At 37.2% G+C, this 19,701-nt stretch overlaps 1 protein-coding gene across 2 annotated transcripts in view; it reads right to left on the reverse strand.

Moving 5' to 3' along the window:
- tcf7l1b (transcription factor 7 like 1b) overlaps positions 1 to 19,701 on the reverse strand; it is an 80,759-nt gene that overhangs the window by 28,698 nt on the left and 32,360 nt on the right. For both annotated transcript variants that reach the window (XM_089119265.1, XM_039674896.2), the window contains exon 4: positions 4,454 to 4,537. In XM_089119265.1, coding sequence (XP_088975391.1) covers positions 4,454 to 4,537 — 84 coding nt within the window. The remainder of the gene's footprint in view (positions 1 to 4,453; positions 4,538 to 19,701) is intronic.

A 19,701-nucleotide genomic window follows, 5' to 3' on the forward strand; every position in this document is an offset into this window, starting at 1 on the left:
AAATTTATCACCTCTCATCAGCTTTGCAGAGGTGAATCAAACCACACACTTCAGCTGAGGACACACACACTCTTGCCCTCCAACCAGCCTGACTGGATTCACACACAGATCTGGCCAACAGGGAAGCTCGTTCTTATCACACAGCCATCCATACACACTAAAGTCGCTTGTGCGCATTCATAGTGCTGTACGTCTGGCCATATATAAAGTACAATCAACAAGTGGTGTATAAACTAAGATATCATTCTAATTTGACGGCTTAAAATATTTAAAAGTAATGTTTAAGAGTGTTGTTATATTACCCACAGCAGTACTCAGTGCAATAAATCATTAACTAGACTAACGATCGATCAACAAATTAAACACATTCATACTGTCAACAGTTAGGCCTACTAAACGGCATTCGAATTTGACAAATAATCAATATTCATAATGCATAACACAGTGCTAAACTTGATCATAAAATTACAAGACACGAACTATCAACGCATAAATCAAACTCTTTAACCCTCTGAGACCTAAGGGTATTTTTACAAAAAAATTTCCGTCTGGTGTCATTTACTAAAAAAGCTTGTAAAATATCAACCCTTTGGTGCACAGACAATTGACACACCTCTTTTTTTTCAGGACAAATTGAACTTTCAGCATATTTGTGTTACATTGATGTCACCTGAATGTAAAATAAGTTATGGGACCATAAAGACAAATGAAAAAATAAATCGGAAATGGAATCACTCAAATATTTACTGAAATCACACACAAATAAATAAAAGCTAAGCAATTTTCCTCTGGAAAATAGTTTGTTCATGTCTTTGGAGTCCTGGAGCACAGGAATAAACATTATAACTTGTACAGAACAAAAACTATTGACATTTTTCCAAAAGAAGTCCAGGCGTTTGGGGCCTCATGAAATTCACTGGTGCCAAGCCTCAAAACAGTTCCTATCAGCAATTACACAGAGGGCCACATCACAGGTTTTGCATTTCTATTTTATTTATTCTTTTATTTATTATGTTCTTTTTATACTTTTATAACATTTATACTACTATAATACTTTTTTACAGTAAATAAATAAATGGCACTTCAGCTGGGTCTATCCTGGTAATCTAGTTCCTCATCTGTCAAAAAGCTCTGTTCTCCTGAAAATCCATCATCCTGCAATGCACCAAAATAGACCAGCGCTTTATTTACGTCCATTTCGCTGTGTTTCTCTGTGAATCGCGCGTCTCCGTGAGTCTCTATCTCTCTACACTATATCAGCGCTTGGTTCATGCGTAATGACGCACACCAATGTTTACAACGGATCAGCCTGTAATTGGTCAAAAACCATCACGTGAAAACATCACGTGATATCCAGAATGGCCGCTAGCATCGAGCTAGCGGCAAAAATGACGGATTATTTATGAATTATGGACTTCAAGAGTATCAAAGTTGGACATAAATCATTGGATTTATTGCTGAAATCCTCTGAAAGGAAGCACAAGTTCCAGGCTGGATAGAAAACCTTCTGTAAAGGCTAGAAAGACACCACAGACACCCCCGTGATGGCTAGCTCGTTAGCTTTCTGCTGGAAAAAACAGTAAGAAAATCGATAAATATGTCATCGAGTTATGTAAACATTTATCGGAGGTGACGTGTGGCGTCGTCGACGATGCCGTCGGGCTGTGAGGGTTAAGGGCCCTTTCACACCTACCTTGTTTGATCCGGATTTTCACACTTTTCAGTTTGATCCGAATCAAAACGACAGGTGTGAAACCTCCCCCGCACCAACCAGAAGAAATTTGGTCCGACGAAATGAAGTCGTCTCGGCCCAGGTCAAACTAAACAAAGGTTTGGGTTCGTTCCTAGTAGGGCTGTCACATTACGTTCGAAAAACGATTGCACAATCGATCGGTCCAACCAACACAAGTTTATCGATTTTAACAGACTTTTTTTTTTTACATAAATGTGTTTTAAGCCTAGTTCACACTACATGATTTTAAAACGTCGGGCTGAACTGTGCGGTTCACACTACATGACTTGCTCTCTGAAATCAGGAGTGTTCAAGTTGTTGAGCACCACACACACACAACATGATTGATCCACAACAGGAGGTAACGCACTACACCATTTGACAACAACTCAGTCACCCAACGCTTCTATCTGGTCTACAAACCACATTTTGTCACGAAAAATCAGTTGGCTCTTTCATACCATAGACTGTAAAAAAAGATGGACGACGCCCCTTCGCTCTTTTCCATCAGAGAGAACCGAAGCCGCCAATGTCTCGATATGACGCTGACATCTTGGAACTTGAGTCAGCGCACTTGCGTGTTTCGGGACCGGTCATGCGCTGTCGTGAGCAGTAAGTAAAGCCGCGAAATCAAGGCCGCGCCCTCATTCTCGCTGAATCAAACGCAAGCACACGCCCCGCACTTTCATTAAGTGTCCTCTATCTGCTTCATTCTTCTCCAATGATGTCTGCTGATTGCAGAACCTCGTTAAAATAAGGTAAATACAACTACTAACCACATAATCAACATTATTAAAAAAAGTCCGCTGGTGCTTTCAGTGACTACCTCGCACAGAGAACCTGTCAATCACAGCTGTCAATCATGATGTCAGAGCACCGTTTTTTATCATCACATAACTAACTAAAAACAAACTTATTTTAAAAGCGAACACTTGAAATTACATCAACGTGATAGAAACTACAGTAAATGACAGAAACTATCTTTGGAAAAAGGACATGTGAAGTGTAATTTAATTGTTTAGTTGGTCTCGCGTCCCATTGAATAACATGGGGAGGCGGGGGTTATGAGATATACTAGGACCGGTCACGGGGAGGCGATCGAGACGTTTTGGCTTCACTTTTGAGGGCTTACGCGGCACGCTTGTTTCATACTAACAGATTGGCGAGTGTTCATCGTCCGCTAATCCCCCGCGATTTGCATGCGATAACACCCTGACCCGTCGGCGAGCTCAACGATTTGCAAATCGGACTTAAAATCATGAAGAAGGTGGACAGATCAATACAGCACACAGAACATGTAGGATGCTGAAAAATAAAAATGTCTTTTCAGTTCACTAAATGTTTTTTAATATTTGCTATTGCTTCAATGCAAGTGAATAAGCGCGCCGTTATTTGTTGCGTAGTGACGTGTGTGTGTGTGTTCAATTAAGCCAGAAATGTGCAGATTCTGTATTTAATATATCATAAGGATATATTAAGGACATTTTGGAAAATATAGCTTTCATTACTTGTAATGTACCTGCAGGCAACCAAAATTGATTTTAAGACTTGATTTAAAACTTGACTTTAAGTGATCATATAGAAAATGAGTTAATTTTGTTTTCAAATACATTGTCGTTTGGAAGCAATGGGCTTTTAAATTTGTCCTCTTCATGCCAAACAACAGCAGTATCGATCGCCTCGCATGGCCACCCGCAGCAACAGCACAAATCAATACAAGCTCAGGTAGCCTTTATACGTGTCAATAAAGATCGCCTGACAACACCAATTAAAAACTCGATCTCAGAGATTCGGGACAGAAAAACATCTGAATGCGCTTGGCTTCATTGCAGCGGCCTTGGGTTTACGTCAACTAAGAGAAGTGTGGCTCGTCACAGGAAGATTAAGTTTGATTCAAGATTACGGGGTCAAAACAAAATGTAAAACTTGGACGGATGAATCATTCGCCATAAGACCAGTATGAACACGCATGTGGCTCATCAACAGGATCAGTTTAGGTTTCAACCTGAGTTTAAAGGGATTGTTTACCCAGAAATGACTCACCTATAAAGGTTCATCTTCAGAAAACAATTGGATATATTTTTATATTCCTTAATTATTTTTGCCCCTTCATTGAAAGTCCATGCAACCAAAAAGTACATAAAGTAATCAATATGTATTGAGTGTTTATTTTGAAAAGAAATTCTGATTTAATTTAGGCTTTAATTTATAAACCTAAACATTGATCAATGCACGTACAGTACATGTTTTTTGTGCTTGTATTCCCATGTACACTAATCAATGTTTGTCTACATATGAAAAAAAGTGTCAATTAAATCTGTTCATCATATAAAGTGATTGTGTCTCATCAGAATAAAACACTCAAATCATTTGCAATACTTCACACAGTCTTTTTAAAGCTTTAAAATTTCGGCTGCGTGGACTTTCATTAGATGTACAAAATGATGAGAGAATATTAAAAACATCTTTATTTGTGTTTCAAAGATAGATCAATGAAAGAGACTTGGGTTTGGAACGACATGAAGGTGAATTAATTTTAATTTTAGGGTGAACGATCACTAAGTTTGACAACCAGAAAGTGCTGAATTGAGTGTCTTATTTTAAAACAATAAATGCCTGTTAGTTTTCGATTTTTCCATCTGATGCAATAACATGCAGAAGTGTCTGCATACTTTCTTTGGCCGCTGCATGTGTGCGTGTGTGTGTGTGTGAGAGACTCACTAAGTGTCCTGGAGTAGGTGATCGTGCGTCTTTGAGTGCTGCTGTGCCTGGAACATCCAGAAGAGGCCATTTCATATGCAAATACTGTGGAAAACAAAAACAAACGGCAGATTAGACCGCAATACTGTGTTTTGAGTCACATCTTCCTTTTAAAATCAGAATGAAATGAAAGTTGCTCTAGACTTTTCTCTCCTATTGTGCCATATGTCCAAGCGAAACTGCTTCTGGAACGAGCAAAAGTGGGTGGGGCTTGCTTTTGTCAGTAGGTTGTGGTTTGCTATTGGCTAATCTCACGTGATTGACAGGTTATAGTCCCGCCCTCATCAACAGAGAAGAGATGCGGCAAGAGGGAGTTTTTCTGATTCGAGATGACCATAAACATGAATTTAAAGGGATAGTTCACTTTGAAATTAATTTTTGATATGTTTAACTTACCTCAAGGGTGTCTTTGTTTCCACAGTATTTTCAATTTTGACATTTTTCAGTCAAACCGTTCTTGTCTATCAGTCATATAATGGAGGTGAAGGGGGTCCACCAAAAAGCATGCACAGAGAAGTCCAAATTAAACATGATTTAATGACTTGTAAATGTAAGTACACATTGATGGCCTAAGACACGAAACGAGCGGTTTGTGTGAGAAAACGAACAGTATTTATATCGTTTTTACCTTGTGTAATCACAGTGATCTGAATCAGTTGTTCAATGTCCAACTGAACCGAACTGAATCAGTTCAATGTTACGCCGGAAGTGATCGCTTGCGTGTGACGTCACTCAATATTTACACGGAGATTTCGGAAGTTTTACCTTTTACTAAACATATTTAGATATACCGAAATCGTCTTCCATTGCGGTTTCCCGTATATCTAAATATGTTTAGTGAAAGGTAAAACTTCCGAAATCTCTGTATAAACAAAGAGTGACGTCGGCGCGCAAGCGATCACTTCCAGACCGAAGCGCCCATGCTGTCAGATCATTTTGTCATGGCTATGATTACAAGAGGTATAAACAATATAAATACTGTTCGTTTTCTCACACAAACCGCTCGTTTCGTGTCTTAGGCCATCAATGTGTACTTACATTTACGAGTCATTAAATCATGTTTAATTTGGGTTTCTCTGTGCATGCTCTTTGAGGTGAACCGATTGAGGACCCCCTTCACCTCCAGTGTATGACTGACAGACAAGAACGGTTTGACCAAAAAATGTCAAAACTGAAAATACTGAGAAAACAAAGACACCCTTGAGGTAAGCTAAAACATATCAAAAATTAATTTCAAAGTGAACTATCCCTTTAAAACAATATTAATGTGCACAGAAATCATTTATAAGAAATCCTGCAATTTTTCATAAAAATAATTGTCCATTTTGACTTCCCTACTTTAAAGTTCAATGCAAAAGTTCTGGCACAAAACAGGTGCAGAAACTTCACCTCAGTGGGTGGCTAAGTTATGCAACACGTTTTGTCAGACCTGTTGACAAAACTGCACCTTTTAAAACAGTGTGTGTGTGTGTGTGTGTGTATAGACAGGTTTTTTTCTGATGACTAACTGTGATTGAATGAGTGAAACAAATGTCAAATTGAAAAGAGACTTTCGTTCTGCCTCTCAGAGGGTCATAAATAAGTACAACAGTCAGCGGAGAGCAATTCTTCTGGCAGACACCTGTGTCTGTATCTTTCACGTGTGTGTGTGTGTGTGTAAAAAACGGAGAGACAGTGAGAGTGTGAAATCTGTGTTTGTCGGAGAATGTGTTCCTCCCAGAGCCCAGCTGTGGGCGTCTATCGAGGGAGTGTGTGTGTGTGTGTGTGTGTAGGGGACAGCTGAGAGGAAATCCCATGGAGAGAGGTGGGAAAACTGGACCGTGGTAAAAACACAGCCACATTTATAATGCTCAAGTGAATATCCCTGCACCTTTGACCTCTCCCTGTATCACTTCAACTATCAGGACGAGAGCAAACACCATCCCCATTTCTTCGTGTGTGTGTGTGTGTGTGTGTGTGTCCCACCGTAGGCCAAACAGGTGCGCTGATAATCACTAAAGCACAATGCGGTTTGTAATGAATGCAGAGGTTGTGTTCAGATCTTCTTGTTTTGCTCCATTTGGTCTTATGGTCATATCTGAAGTCTCGGTGGAGTTCAGCTCAGACATCTGGTTTATCTATCAGTTTAACTGCCGGATACAGCAGATTTTCATGTGCACAGATTTCTTTAGGCTGCTCCAGAATTTATCATTTATTAAAACACATTTAGTTGGAGCTAATATTCTCATGCTAGTGTTTGAGCAGAGCGTGTTAAAGTCGGCAGGAAATAAAAACTCTCTTAAACACGTGTTCCTGCTTCTAAAGGGGAAACTGGGAGATAAGTTCCCATATATACTTTTTCCCTGTATATATATATATCCCATTTATAAGATAAATGTGCAGGATTTACTTTCAAACAACGTTCACTGAGAAATTGCTAGTAAAGTTCACAAATAATCACAGGGAAATGGCATGCAACACACAACTTTGAATTAGAAAGTCTAAAATAGTATTCTTGTGTAAAACTAAAATAATTGTTTTTCTTACTTTAGAAATTAATAGAGCCAGAAGCGCAATGCTTACAATAAGGTGAAAATCATTTTCTGATAAATGGCTCATATTAATTTCTAAACCATTATGTCTATAAATAAATAATGCATTTAAATGCTAATTTTATTTAGGATTCACTTTATAATTGAAAATATAAAACATGCATATTTATATTTGGTAAATATCCAAAATGGTGTGATTTATCATTCAACCCTAATAAAAAAATATATATTTTATGACGATTTTATGCACAATCTCATGACAAACTGTCCTATTTTAGTCAGCTGTTAAAAACGAACAAACAAAAAAAACATTTATTGAATTATGTGTGCAATTTTTTTTTTTAAATTGCAGCAACTCTGAGCACTTTTCTAAATCTTTATTCTGTCTAAAGCTCTTTTTCAATCTATCAGAATATTATAATCAACCTAAGTTAACCTATAGTTAAAGATATAAAGATATTAATGTTTTGAGTCTTATGTTTATTTGACAGTGATTTCACATTTCTTGTTTGTATGTAGGCTAAATAAAAATGAAATATTAACAATAATTTATGAGTACCATTTTTATTTCTAAAATATTCTATAGTTTTATACAAGGAGGTTTCAGAGACTTGGCAAGTTAATCTTGCAGAAGTTTGAAGGTATTCGTTGAGGGCGTTCTTGGACGTTTTTCCTGAGGCTTTTATACTGTTCATATCGATATCGGAATTATATCGTATCGACCGAAATTAAGAAATATATTGCGATATAAATTTTGGCCATATCGTCCAGCCCTATGACGGCCTCTCAAAAAAATAAAACCAATTGTTTTTCATCTTAATGCTTATTGGCTAATTATCCACATAGCTTGTTATCCACAATCAGCATCTGACTTGGTCAAGACAAACTTTCCCGTCCGGCTCTGATAAACACGCGTTAATATAATGTTAATATGATGTGAATATCATCATTGGATTCAATAAACTGGTCCTGGTCTTGGATATCACTCAAATCAAACCGGAAAATACGAATCCTCATCCGTGCCGCTAATGAATTAATGTGGGGTCCGGTCCACTTTTACATCTTCGACCTTGCTTTCAAACGGAGCGATCATAGGAAGGAAGTTTACACGGCTATGGTTAAAAATGGAAAAGACATTATACACACAAAAGGAAGGGGGGGGGGGGGGGCGAGAGCGACAGAGTCAGAGAAAAGGGAAAAAAACATTTTCAGGAATGGGTTTTGTCTGAGCAGGCCAAGGGTATTGTTTCCTGACAGCTGGGGGACTCGGGGGGGCAGATCGGGCCCCTCGCTCCCATCCACAACAGAGGAAACTCTTGGGGTCGACGGCAGTCATCCCCCTACTATCCCCTGCCACACACACACACACACACATCCCTAAACTGAATACTGGGCTAAAGAGAAACAGAAGGCCACCATTATTACTCTATTTGGTTGGTTTGGTCATGTATTATCCCACTGCAGGAGCCCCGGCCAAGACATAAACACACACAGATCTACATATTAAGTCATAAAAAGTATTGTTAACATCTTCCAGTAAAGATGCCTCGTTCCAGTAAAGCTCCCTAGATCTGTCTCCAATCATTACCAGTGCTGTAAACAAGATTTTACATTGATTCAACACACAACGCTACATTCTTAAAGCTAAAAACATACGTTTAGTGGGAAAAAAAACAAAAAACGTGGAAGATTTTGAGTTTTCCATGGTGATATTTTCAATCAATTGCCCAAATCAATCAAATAATCAATCAATATTTAACAACTTCCATGGTATGTGATATTTTCAATAAATAATATTTCATAAATTATTTGTAACATCTGGTCATTTTTAAAATGAATATTTCCATAATAGTCCAATGGACTTTGATTAAATTGTGATGCAGAGAAGTGACAGAAGGCTGTGATATTATGGTTATGGTTATTATTAAAAAATAAATGAAAGATAAAAAAAAACGTTTCAAAGATGGAGAACAATACATATTTGGATTAGAATTTCCGACCGTTAAAAGAAAAAATCTTCAACAACTACTTTATTTCAACAGGCGCGAATCACACAATTGATTGACACACATTGACACAAGGCAGATTTGGATTTTGGTAATAGCAGGCCAAGTGTGGCTGAGCCAAATTTGTAATCATTATGTTCATAACTTGTAATAATTGCTTAATTTAGTTAATTGTTTCTGCTTAAATGAACACATGATGCGGACATGAGGACATTACATGGACTTACTACTGATAACGGATCACGCTAAATTGAAACTATATATTTATTGTGAAAAGCGCTATAGAAATAAATGTAAACTGAACTGAATAGAATTGATAGTTTCAGGATTTCTGAACTACTTCAGTGGTGTTCAATATAGAACTCTAGGGTTCTTGACTCTTTTTAATTTAATTTTTTTGCTTTATGCCAAAAAGGTTCAATAAGGAGAAATGTCTTAAATGAATGCATAATACTTTCATGTTAAACAAATTATTTCAATTCATTCTAGTGATAATGGAAATTTACAAGCTGCTTTATTCATACAATTGAATTAAAAAAAAAAAAAAAATTAATAAAATGATTCCATGATGGAACTCCCGGAAGGTTCTATACATGAAGCGCCTGGCGGAACTTTTGAATGTTCCACGTAGAACCTTTTCTTGTAAGAGTGTGATTGTTGCCGTTGACTTTGGTGATTCAGAGAGCACTAGGAATTATGGCTGTCACTTTTGTGAAAAAATCCTGTTAGATTTTTGAGACATTCATTGAATTGAAACAAGTGTTCTTTGAATTCATTCATTGAAACAAGTGTTCATTGAATCCAAAAATCGATTTTCCATTTTCAACACCAAATATAGGCAAATCCTCGGACACCTAACAGGCATTAGGACGAGCATAAAGAGGGCTTGAGACGCAAACATCAGCAATATTTCTGACGATTTACTGGCGTGAAGTTTCAGCACAATGACAAACAGGAGCGCAACATTCAGGGATTGAAATGAACACCCTCGACTCGCCAAACGCGGGTACATATGAACTTTGGCGGGAAACACCACGTGCCAATCTGGTATGTTTCTAGTTTCAAGTTTACTCACTTTGCTGGGGAAGTTCATGTAGGACAAATCTGCGCGGATTTAGTGCAAATACGCAACTCGTGATCCTCATGATATATTAAATACAGCGTATCGCAGAATCTGTGCATTTCTGGCTTACTTCAAAACTTGTGTTGGTTGGACCGATCGATTGTGCAATCGATTTTCGAACGTAAAGTGACAGCCCTAGGAACGTGTCCAGACATGATGAGGAAAACAACATCACAAGTTTACTCCCATCTTCAACTAAAATGATTTATTTTCTCCCTTTTTGGGGGGCTTTTCAGACGTTTTTCAACAGCTCAGCCCCGAAAAACACAATTCCTGTCTCTGTTGCACGTTGGCATCCTGCACATTTAGCACTTCAGCTCTATATAAACACTGGTGCCGCTGCGGTCAGACCCTGGCCCACTAAAACTGTCCTCGAGTTGGCTCCGAGCGAGAGAGAGAGAGAAAACCTCTCGTGCTGGTCAGCAGAATCGGCTCTTAGAGATCGGAAAAGTGCTTTGGGCGGAACGAGAAAGTGGAGCGTTTCTGCTCTGCAATCCTCTAGTAAGTGTTTACAATGACATGGGACTGGAAACACACACATAAACTCAATTTGCCAATTACCTTTTACAGTCCACTTCAGGCGCTGTGCTAATGTGTTGCAGGTGTTGAGCTTAAAACAAGACAGACCGGGCATGACATCCAGAGCCAAGGATCGCAAACATGTCAACAACAGCGATGAGACAACTTGAACATGATCTCAACACTTTATCAAATACCTTGAGGGAAAACCCTCCAATATACAATAGCCACATCCAACAGGCAACGTTTCTATTACACAACTAAAACATAATACACGGACGCTTTTATACACAGTTACACTATACATATTAAATATAACTATATTACACGAAAGAAAAACTGTTAATTATGATTATATTTATCATTTTTCTATATATATTACATTATATTTCGGCTCTGTAAAGCAAGCTTGAATGTTACAATATAAAAGTAATCAAATGTATTTAATACTGTAATTATTATAATCACAAATGTAATTTACTGAATAGCTGTTACACAAACTGCATTACAACGTCTAGGAATTGTTTATAGTGATTATATAATTCTTTATATTATATTACACCAAATAATATTATTATATACTCTATATATGAAGAGTTCAGATGCAAAAGCCTCTAAGTGCCATTTGAAATTTTCTTCTTTAATGATGATTTTTATCAAACTTGTATATTTAAGTTCAGTAATTTCACTTAAATGGCAATGATAATTACCTATTAATTGTTATTTAAGTGAAATTACTGAACTTAAATATACAAGTTTGATAAAAATCATCATTAAAGAACAAAATTTCAAATGGCATTTAGAGGCTTTTGCATCTGAACTCTTCAAATATACATATATATATATATATATATATATATATATATATATATATATATATATTATATATACTCTCTCTCTCTCTATATATATATATATATATATATATATATATTGGCTGTTATGTTTAAGTTTAAAATCTACAATAAAAAAATCAAATACATTTAATATAGTTATGAGTTATTTATTTACTGAATATCTGTGCAAGGCAAACTATATTGCAAGGTGGAAGAATAGTTTGTAGTGAATATTATTATATTTTGGCTCTGAAAATTTTACATATAAAATCAAAAGTATTTAAAACCATTATTATTATTATTTTCACTGTCACCATCATTACAAATGTATTGATTTACTGAATATATGTTACATACATTTTTTAATGGTAAAAAGTTTTTATAGTGACTTTTTTTAGATTATAATGAACTATGTTGTATTGTTGTAATGTTATATTCTGTTGTATTTATATTATAAAACGGGTCTGTAAAGCAAGCTTGTTTTAAAATCTACTATATTGAAAACAAATGTATTTACTACTGTTATCATCATCATCACAAATATGAATATTTCTATAATATGAATGAGTAGTGATAATACTTGTTTATATTATGTTGTGTTATGTTACGGCTCTGTAAAGCAAGCCTGAGTTTTAAAATCTACTATATAAAGTCAATCTAAATGTAAGAAGCTTTCGCTGACATTGCATTGGGTTCCTAAACAGACTGGGACATCACGATGCGTTCGGACGCTGGAGCATTTTTAAAGAGCGAACGGTTCTCCCCGTTTCCTCGTCCTACATCGAGTCTCTCAACTTCAAAACTAGGCCTCTCATCATCACAAACCATCTGATCCATATCTCCCTCCTCTCTAAGCTCTCGGTCCAACATCAGTCGAGCGCTCTCCTAATGAGAGGGAGAACACAGATGCCACAAAAGGTGGTGGAGAACGTCCCAGAGAAAAGCCAAGCACGGGCCCTTTGGTTTGGGGAACAGAGAGAATACGGCATATGCTCCGGGGCCCGCGCGGAGCCAGCGCCAGGGTCCAATTGTGTGTCTCTCTCGCGGACTGTCTTTGTTAGCGCAGGAGACGAGGTAGCGCTGCCAGGGATGCTGGGAGGCAGATGCGAGGGACGTTTGTTACTCAGGGAAAGCGGCTCGTCTGCCAACGGCACCCACATAGAAGCGGCCTGACAAACTTACAGCGCCGCCGTCGAGGTAATGAGGCGATGACACGCTTTCAGGCGCTCCAGAGACTCGCTTCGGAAACTTTTTAGGCTAATTTGGTAACACTTTACAATCAGGTTCATTAGTTATAATTCTTTATATTATATTACACCATATATAATATTACATCTTTTGGCTCTGTAAAGCAAACGTGAGTTTAAAATCTAAATAATATAAAATTTACTGTAGTTATTAATTATTTATTTATTGAATATCTGTGCTAAACCTATATTACAAGGTGGAATTTAGTGGATTAAACATTTTTATATTACATTATATTATATTTTGAATGAAAATTTGGAAATCTGTATATTTATTATTATTATTTTTATCACTGTAACCAGTTTTTAGGCTAAAAAAGTGATGTCTAAATGCATGGAGTCTGTTTTATTACCCTTTATTACCCACATTTGGTAACACTTTGTAAATATTACTTAATGTATTAACTAAGTAACAATGAGAAATGCATTTGTTACAGTATGTATTAATCTTTGTTAAAAATCCAGCTATGCATTAACTAATGTTAACAAATACAACCTTTGATTTTAATAATGTATTAGTAAATGTTGAAATTAATATAAAACTAAGATTAATAAATGCTGTAGAAGTATTGTTCATTCTTTGTTCATGTTAACTAATGAACCCTAATGTAAATATGCAAAGTGCTTTACAGTGCTTTAAAAAAAGGTACATAAGAGAAAATGAATGATTTCTAATATGAGAGAAAACATTTAGCTGGTTTTACAGTGTTTTGTAAACAACATTTGCATAAAATTTTAGTGATGTCAAACCATAAACAAATACACTATCATTCAAGTTCGGCAGGTAGTCAGTAGGATTTTTATTTTCAAATTAATTAATACGTTTTCATTCATTAAGGATTCATTAATTTAATCTAAAGTGGCAGACTTTTACAATGTTACAAAAGTTTTCCATTTCAAATATGCTGTCCTTTAAGACTTTATATTTATCAAAGACTGTATATCAGTTTCCACAGAAAACTATTCTCAACATTGATAATAATCAGAAATGTTTCTCGAGCATCAAATCATCATATTAGGATCATGTGACACTCAAGACTGGAGTAATGATACTGAAAATTCAGCTTTGATCACAGGAATAAATTACATTTTACTATATATTCACATCGAAAACTGTTATTTTAAATTAAAATAATATTTCACAATTTTGACTGTATTTTTGATTAAATAAGTGAGCAGTAAAGACGCCAAATCTTTGAACAGTAGTGGAAATAGATGCCAATCAAAATCAAATATTCTAGAGAACCAAATAACAATGCCAAGTAACCACAGTTTAATGATATAATTCTATTATTAGACCTCAAAAATAAGCACAGAAAGTGATCCTACTCATGAGCACAGTTGGACCCAGCGTGTGGCCCGTACTTATTCAGGACCCCTGATGAACCCAATGGGCCTCCCTGTGGCCGGTGTGTTAAAGTGTTAATCACATCTCTCAATCTGAGCAGCACTGATAACACACACACACTCCTGCCTCACACGAAGGTCTATTGTCAGGACATGCCATCAGCTTAATCCCAGTCATTTACACCTACTGTTAGTCCAACCTGACCACACAATCGGCGCCCGTTTCAAACCGGGCTCCTTTGTTTAAGTGTGTTGTGGGTAATTAAACGATTATATAATCATTCTTAAGCAAACAAGATACAATCATGCTAATTGGAAGGAGAGATTAACCATCAGCGAAACTAGGTGGCACTGAAGCAGCACACAATGCTTTGTCAGATTTGAGGAATGCAACCAAACTTCAGAGATTAAACTTGAGCAATGACAGCGATTAGGGGAAACATTCGAAGACGAGTGTTACGTCAGGTGTAGGGTTAATAATAAAACCACAGATAGATCGTGTTCCCTCGACCCCGCAGGTAAACTCAGGCCACATTAGCCAGTCCGCTCAGATGCAGGATGTGTTTGTTTTGGCCGTTGGAGTCGTTTACCCACGTGGCTAGACGAAACATTTCAATGAGGCTTTTATTTCATTTGCACTTTCCACACCAAAGACGTTTTTCTACTCGAATGGTTGTCAGAACCCAAACTTTGCAGGTCCGTTTTCATATTGCACTTTCTGGATATGTAGGGCACTATGATTTCCATGATGCAAAAACATTTAATTTACTGTGTATCGCAGAATATGGCAATTAATTATAGATGAATAACTCAAAATTAGGGACATTTGTATAAGTTAATTTTAACCATAATGTAGCACCAACGTATAGTTTACAGGATTAGTTGAGTGAAAAATTTGCCACGTACAGGACCTGGTATCCAAAATAATCAATTCAATATCAAATAGAATCGAATTGAAATAAAGTTTCAAAAGTTTGTGTATCGAAATCAAATCGTGAAGTTTGTGTCGACACCCAGTGCTAATATGGAGTAGTGTCTGAATATTAAAGAAGACTGATATCTGAAGTCTACATGTTCTCCATATCTCTCACACACACACACACTCAATTCATCTCCAGAGCTATTCTGAGAGTCACTTCACCAGAATTTCACCATTTCATTTCATAAAACTATTGTCAGATACACACAGAAAATCAAGCAGTCAAAATAAAACTTTGGATTAAATTGACGATATTGTAACAAATATTACTATTGTACTGTAGAATGTACCTCTCAATGTAATTACAATCACAATACTATTAATTAGTGCTGTAGCGGCGCGTCGATGACGTCGACGTCATATTTTTGCTTCGACACTTCTATTTATTTATTTTTTGCACATTCCCGGCGGCACAGCTCGCCACACACACGTGGGAGACCGAAACTTTGCAAAATAGCGGACGAAGACAACTAGAAGTGAATGTGCTTTCCATTAAATGAATCACACACAGTAAACAAACCCTTAACAAAAAAAACAAAAAAAACTTTTTTGCAAATTAGATGCGCAAACTGGGTGCCGGAGTGGTGAGACATAAGCTCGGGCAGATTCGGCTTAAAGTCGTTCATCCTCGCGCGCACACAGCCAAGCGAAATGGGGTCTTCCCGGTCTTACGCATGCAACACGTCACTCGTGCGGACGCGTCGAGTATAAACAAGGCTCTCCGTGTCAGCACACGCTCTGATCGGACGGATAGGTGCACAGACCTTACCCGAATCATCTCCAGCAATAGAGAGCCTAAGTCCCGCCCCCCCGCTTCCGGCTCATGGGACCTTATTTCGGAAAAAATATGTATGGGAGTCAATGGCGAGAGACAACTTATCTTTTTATTCCGTCTGAACTGTGCCCTCAATTACACATATGATGTTTGTCAATTTAAAAGATGATTCTGTAAGTCAAAAACGTCGCAGTTTGTCATACAACAGAAGAGTAACATTTAGTTTTATGTGAAAATCACTTAATGAACTACATCTCCCGGGAAGCGAAACGAGATCCGCTGCTCGTGTGTGTGCAGTTTGGTACAAAACACTCAGGTATGACGGCGTAACGTTACGATTATAACGTAAGACTGTAGAAACAATGACAGACATTAGCCTCAGTAAAGTTAGCTTCATTCATTGAGAGAAAATGTGCGCCTTTGGGGTTTGTAGTCTTTGTAATTACGTATTTTCACAGTCTTATACCTCAACGGTTTTACATCAAACTGCGACTTTCTTTACTTTAAAATGTATCTTTTAAATTGACAAACATCATATGTGTAATTCAGGGCACAATTCAAACGAGATCAAAATATTTGTTGTCTCTCGCCATTGACTACCATACAATATTTTTCTGAAATAAGGTCCCATGGTGGTCGACCGGAAGGGGAGGGACTTAGGCTCTCTATAGCAGCCTCCGATCACACCACTAACTCCGCCTCCATTTCCCTCCTCAGCTGATTTTAGTATTTATATATTCTCTATGATAAAAAAATGTTTGTAAAAAATATTTTAACACGGTTTTGGAGGTTTTAGAGTTATAATGACGGTTCAGATTATACATAATCATTAAGACACATCTCTTTTATATTTGTTGCAAACTTCCCATAGTGCCTTTGCAAGCTGATAGAAAAAAGAAAAAAGAAGAGTTAGCCTCGAAAAAAAGAGCTTTCTTCCTTTTGTACAACTTTGGGAAACAAGAAAACACAAATCTATGTAGGCAACAGGTTAAGAAACAGTCTATAGTGTGTGCCAAACACCAAACTATATCACTATGAATATAGCAATCATCTGTTTCGAAGTTAAATATCTGATTGAATGTGCACTTAGTCTAATTTACCATTTTGCCTCTAGTCATGACAGGAATGAGGGACATTAATAAATATTCACACAGCATCACATGAGCACTAGGGGTGATATCGTAATTGTTGTTTTAACGATATAAGATCTAACATTATCGAGTATATCCCTCACTTTACAAAAACACACCCAGAGAACGCATGCATAGGTATAGTAGTGCGTGTGAGCATCACTCACTCAATGATTAAATCTATTAAACTGCATTTATAATCTTCCCAGAATTCAAGATAAGGAGCAAAAAAGCTCCTGCATGTCTCCGTCTTTTATATGCATATATAATTTAATATAGTTAATATCACACGAAGAGTGACGTTTTTTTCTCCAAATATCAGCGCGATTACAAATATGATATGGATTTATTACAACAGTTCAATAAACAAGAAGTTCATATTAAGTGACTTACTTTTTGCCCAAGTAAATAGTTTGAATCAAGCCACAGCACTGTTCTGCATCTGGTGTTTCGTTACTGAATCAATCAACTTTAACAAATCGGTTGAATGAATGATTCAATGACTCGCTCATTGAGTCAAATGCTTCGTTACTGAATGAACCAGCCTTTTCAATGAATTGGATGAATCTCATTAACTCGCTCATTCACTTTGACTCTTTTTTTATCATCTTAAATATCAATATTCAACGTTTTATGCTTAACTGCTGGTTAAATGCATTTATGTCGCCTCTGAGCTGCATTAAATATCAAAAACTTCAGGAGTCGGCTGTCCACGGCAGTCCAAGATACCAGCACAAAAACATACTCGGCAAAACAGTCTAATTATCGTTAACAATAAAACATTGAGATCTCATTTTTTTTTGTCAATATCACACACCCACAATGAGAACCTCATTTTTTTACCATTTCCTTCCTGTCCTTTCATGCATGAGTGAATAAAATCCACGCAGAACGCCAAAGCTAGTCAAATTACAAGTATAGAGTGCTAGTGCCTGGCTTGAGGTCAGCATCCACAGGCGTATCTGAAGTGTGCATCAGCACTAGGGTAATGGCTGAAGGCTGAAGTATCCCTGAGTCTTTTGGACGGGGTGAAGTTAAGTGGCTTTGACAGGGCTTTGCCGCTCTCCTCGGTCCTCTATTGTGACCTGCGCGCCCTCCTTGCACTTCCATTCATTGCCTGAAAACACTAAAAAGCATGTCAAAGGTCAACCTGCCTCAGTTCCATGGCAACATGGCCCTATAACGGGCCTCTTAGCACGCTCTTGTGCACAAAAGAACTATTAGTAAGGAAGGACGGATGGAGATGCGTGTGAGTTTCTATGAGTGCAAGGGAAGCATAGAGACAGGGCAAAGGTTTAACCCGAACAATTGAGAGATCCCAAGGTCTGACCAGGACTAATGGGTGGATTCGGCTTTTAAGGTAACCAACAGTCCATCAAAAGGGCCCGGGACAGCATGGAGAGCCCATTTCCCACTCTATTGAAGACCACTCTTGTTTATTACAGCCCTGATGAAGCAACACAACGATCACCGAGAACATGCTTTAAAAAGCATGCATTCATCTGTGTATACATGCATGGAAAGAAGAAGGTACTCACAGTCTCTTCTAATAAGATCGAGAGCTGTGCAACGACTAATCACATCCGAAATACAAGTTTGTGTTTACATACTATGCGTGTGTGCTGTGTATAATTATTTTGCATATATAAATACACACACATGCATGTATATATTTGAGAAATATATGCATGTATATACCGTACATATGTTTATATTATGTATAAATGTATAGACTATATAATTATACACACTACACACACATACAGTATGTAAACACAAACTTGTATTTTAGATGTGATTAATCGTTGCACAGCATTAAATCCTCAACAAAACGATGAAACCATTTCCACTCAAAATTTGTTGGTATATTTCACAAATAATCACAAAGAACAGGCAAGTAACACGTTGATTGAAATGTAAATATTGAAGTAGAAACACTTGAATGGTACTTTCTTGTAACTCCAATAATCTGTTTTTCTTCACAACTTGGAAAAATAAATGTTTAGTGTACTAAAGTTTAAACCAGATGCATCTGTTTCTTGGGCAAAAATAATGGTCAAAGTGAAGTGCATTAAAATCATTGCAACATTCACAAAATATCACATAATTATACTGCCTGCCAAATCATCACGAACGCATTGTGAAAATTCACTAAACTGGCCAGTTCTGGTGGTGATTTGCATGAGTTATATATCTAACATTATTTCATAACGGTTGCAATCTTGGATATTTAAATATGTCATTTGAGAGCCCTTGCTTATTCATATTAAAGTGTTCTTATCGCATGATTCGATCCTCTAGAAGTGAATCAGTGTTAAGATTACATTTTTTAAAAAGAAAAACAGCATAGAATAATACCATCTTATCGGCCATAGAAGGTCTTTCATTCACGCCACACTCGCAGAGCGACGGGCAGAGCTGATGGAGTCGAGCGCTATGAGCTATTGAATTGAAGAACACAACGCAAGGTCAATCGAAACCTTACGCATAATCAGACGCACAAGAAAATATCCGTGGCATCTGGCGAGAGCTGGCGTTCTGTCAGCGCTGGGGGCGGGCGGACATATTGTTTAAGTCCATTACCAGTGTGTTCGGAGTTTTTTCACTACCTGCTGCTGGCGTATCTTGTTACAGGTTCTTCTACAAATGCTGAAGTGCAACAACATTTTTAACCCTTAAGGAAGATGGATGAAAACTATACTGATCACACTTAGGG

This window comes from Pimephales promelas, chromosome 14, assembly GCF_988280905.1.
Source record: "Pimephales promelas chromosome 14, fPimPro1.hap1.1, whole genome shotgun sequence".
NCBI classification, from domain to species: Eukaryota; Metazoa; Chordata; class Actinopteri; order Cypriniformes; family Leuciscidae; genus Pimephales; species Pimephales promelas.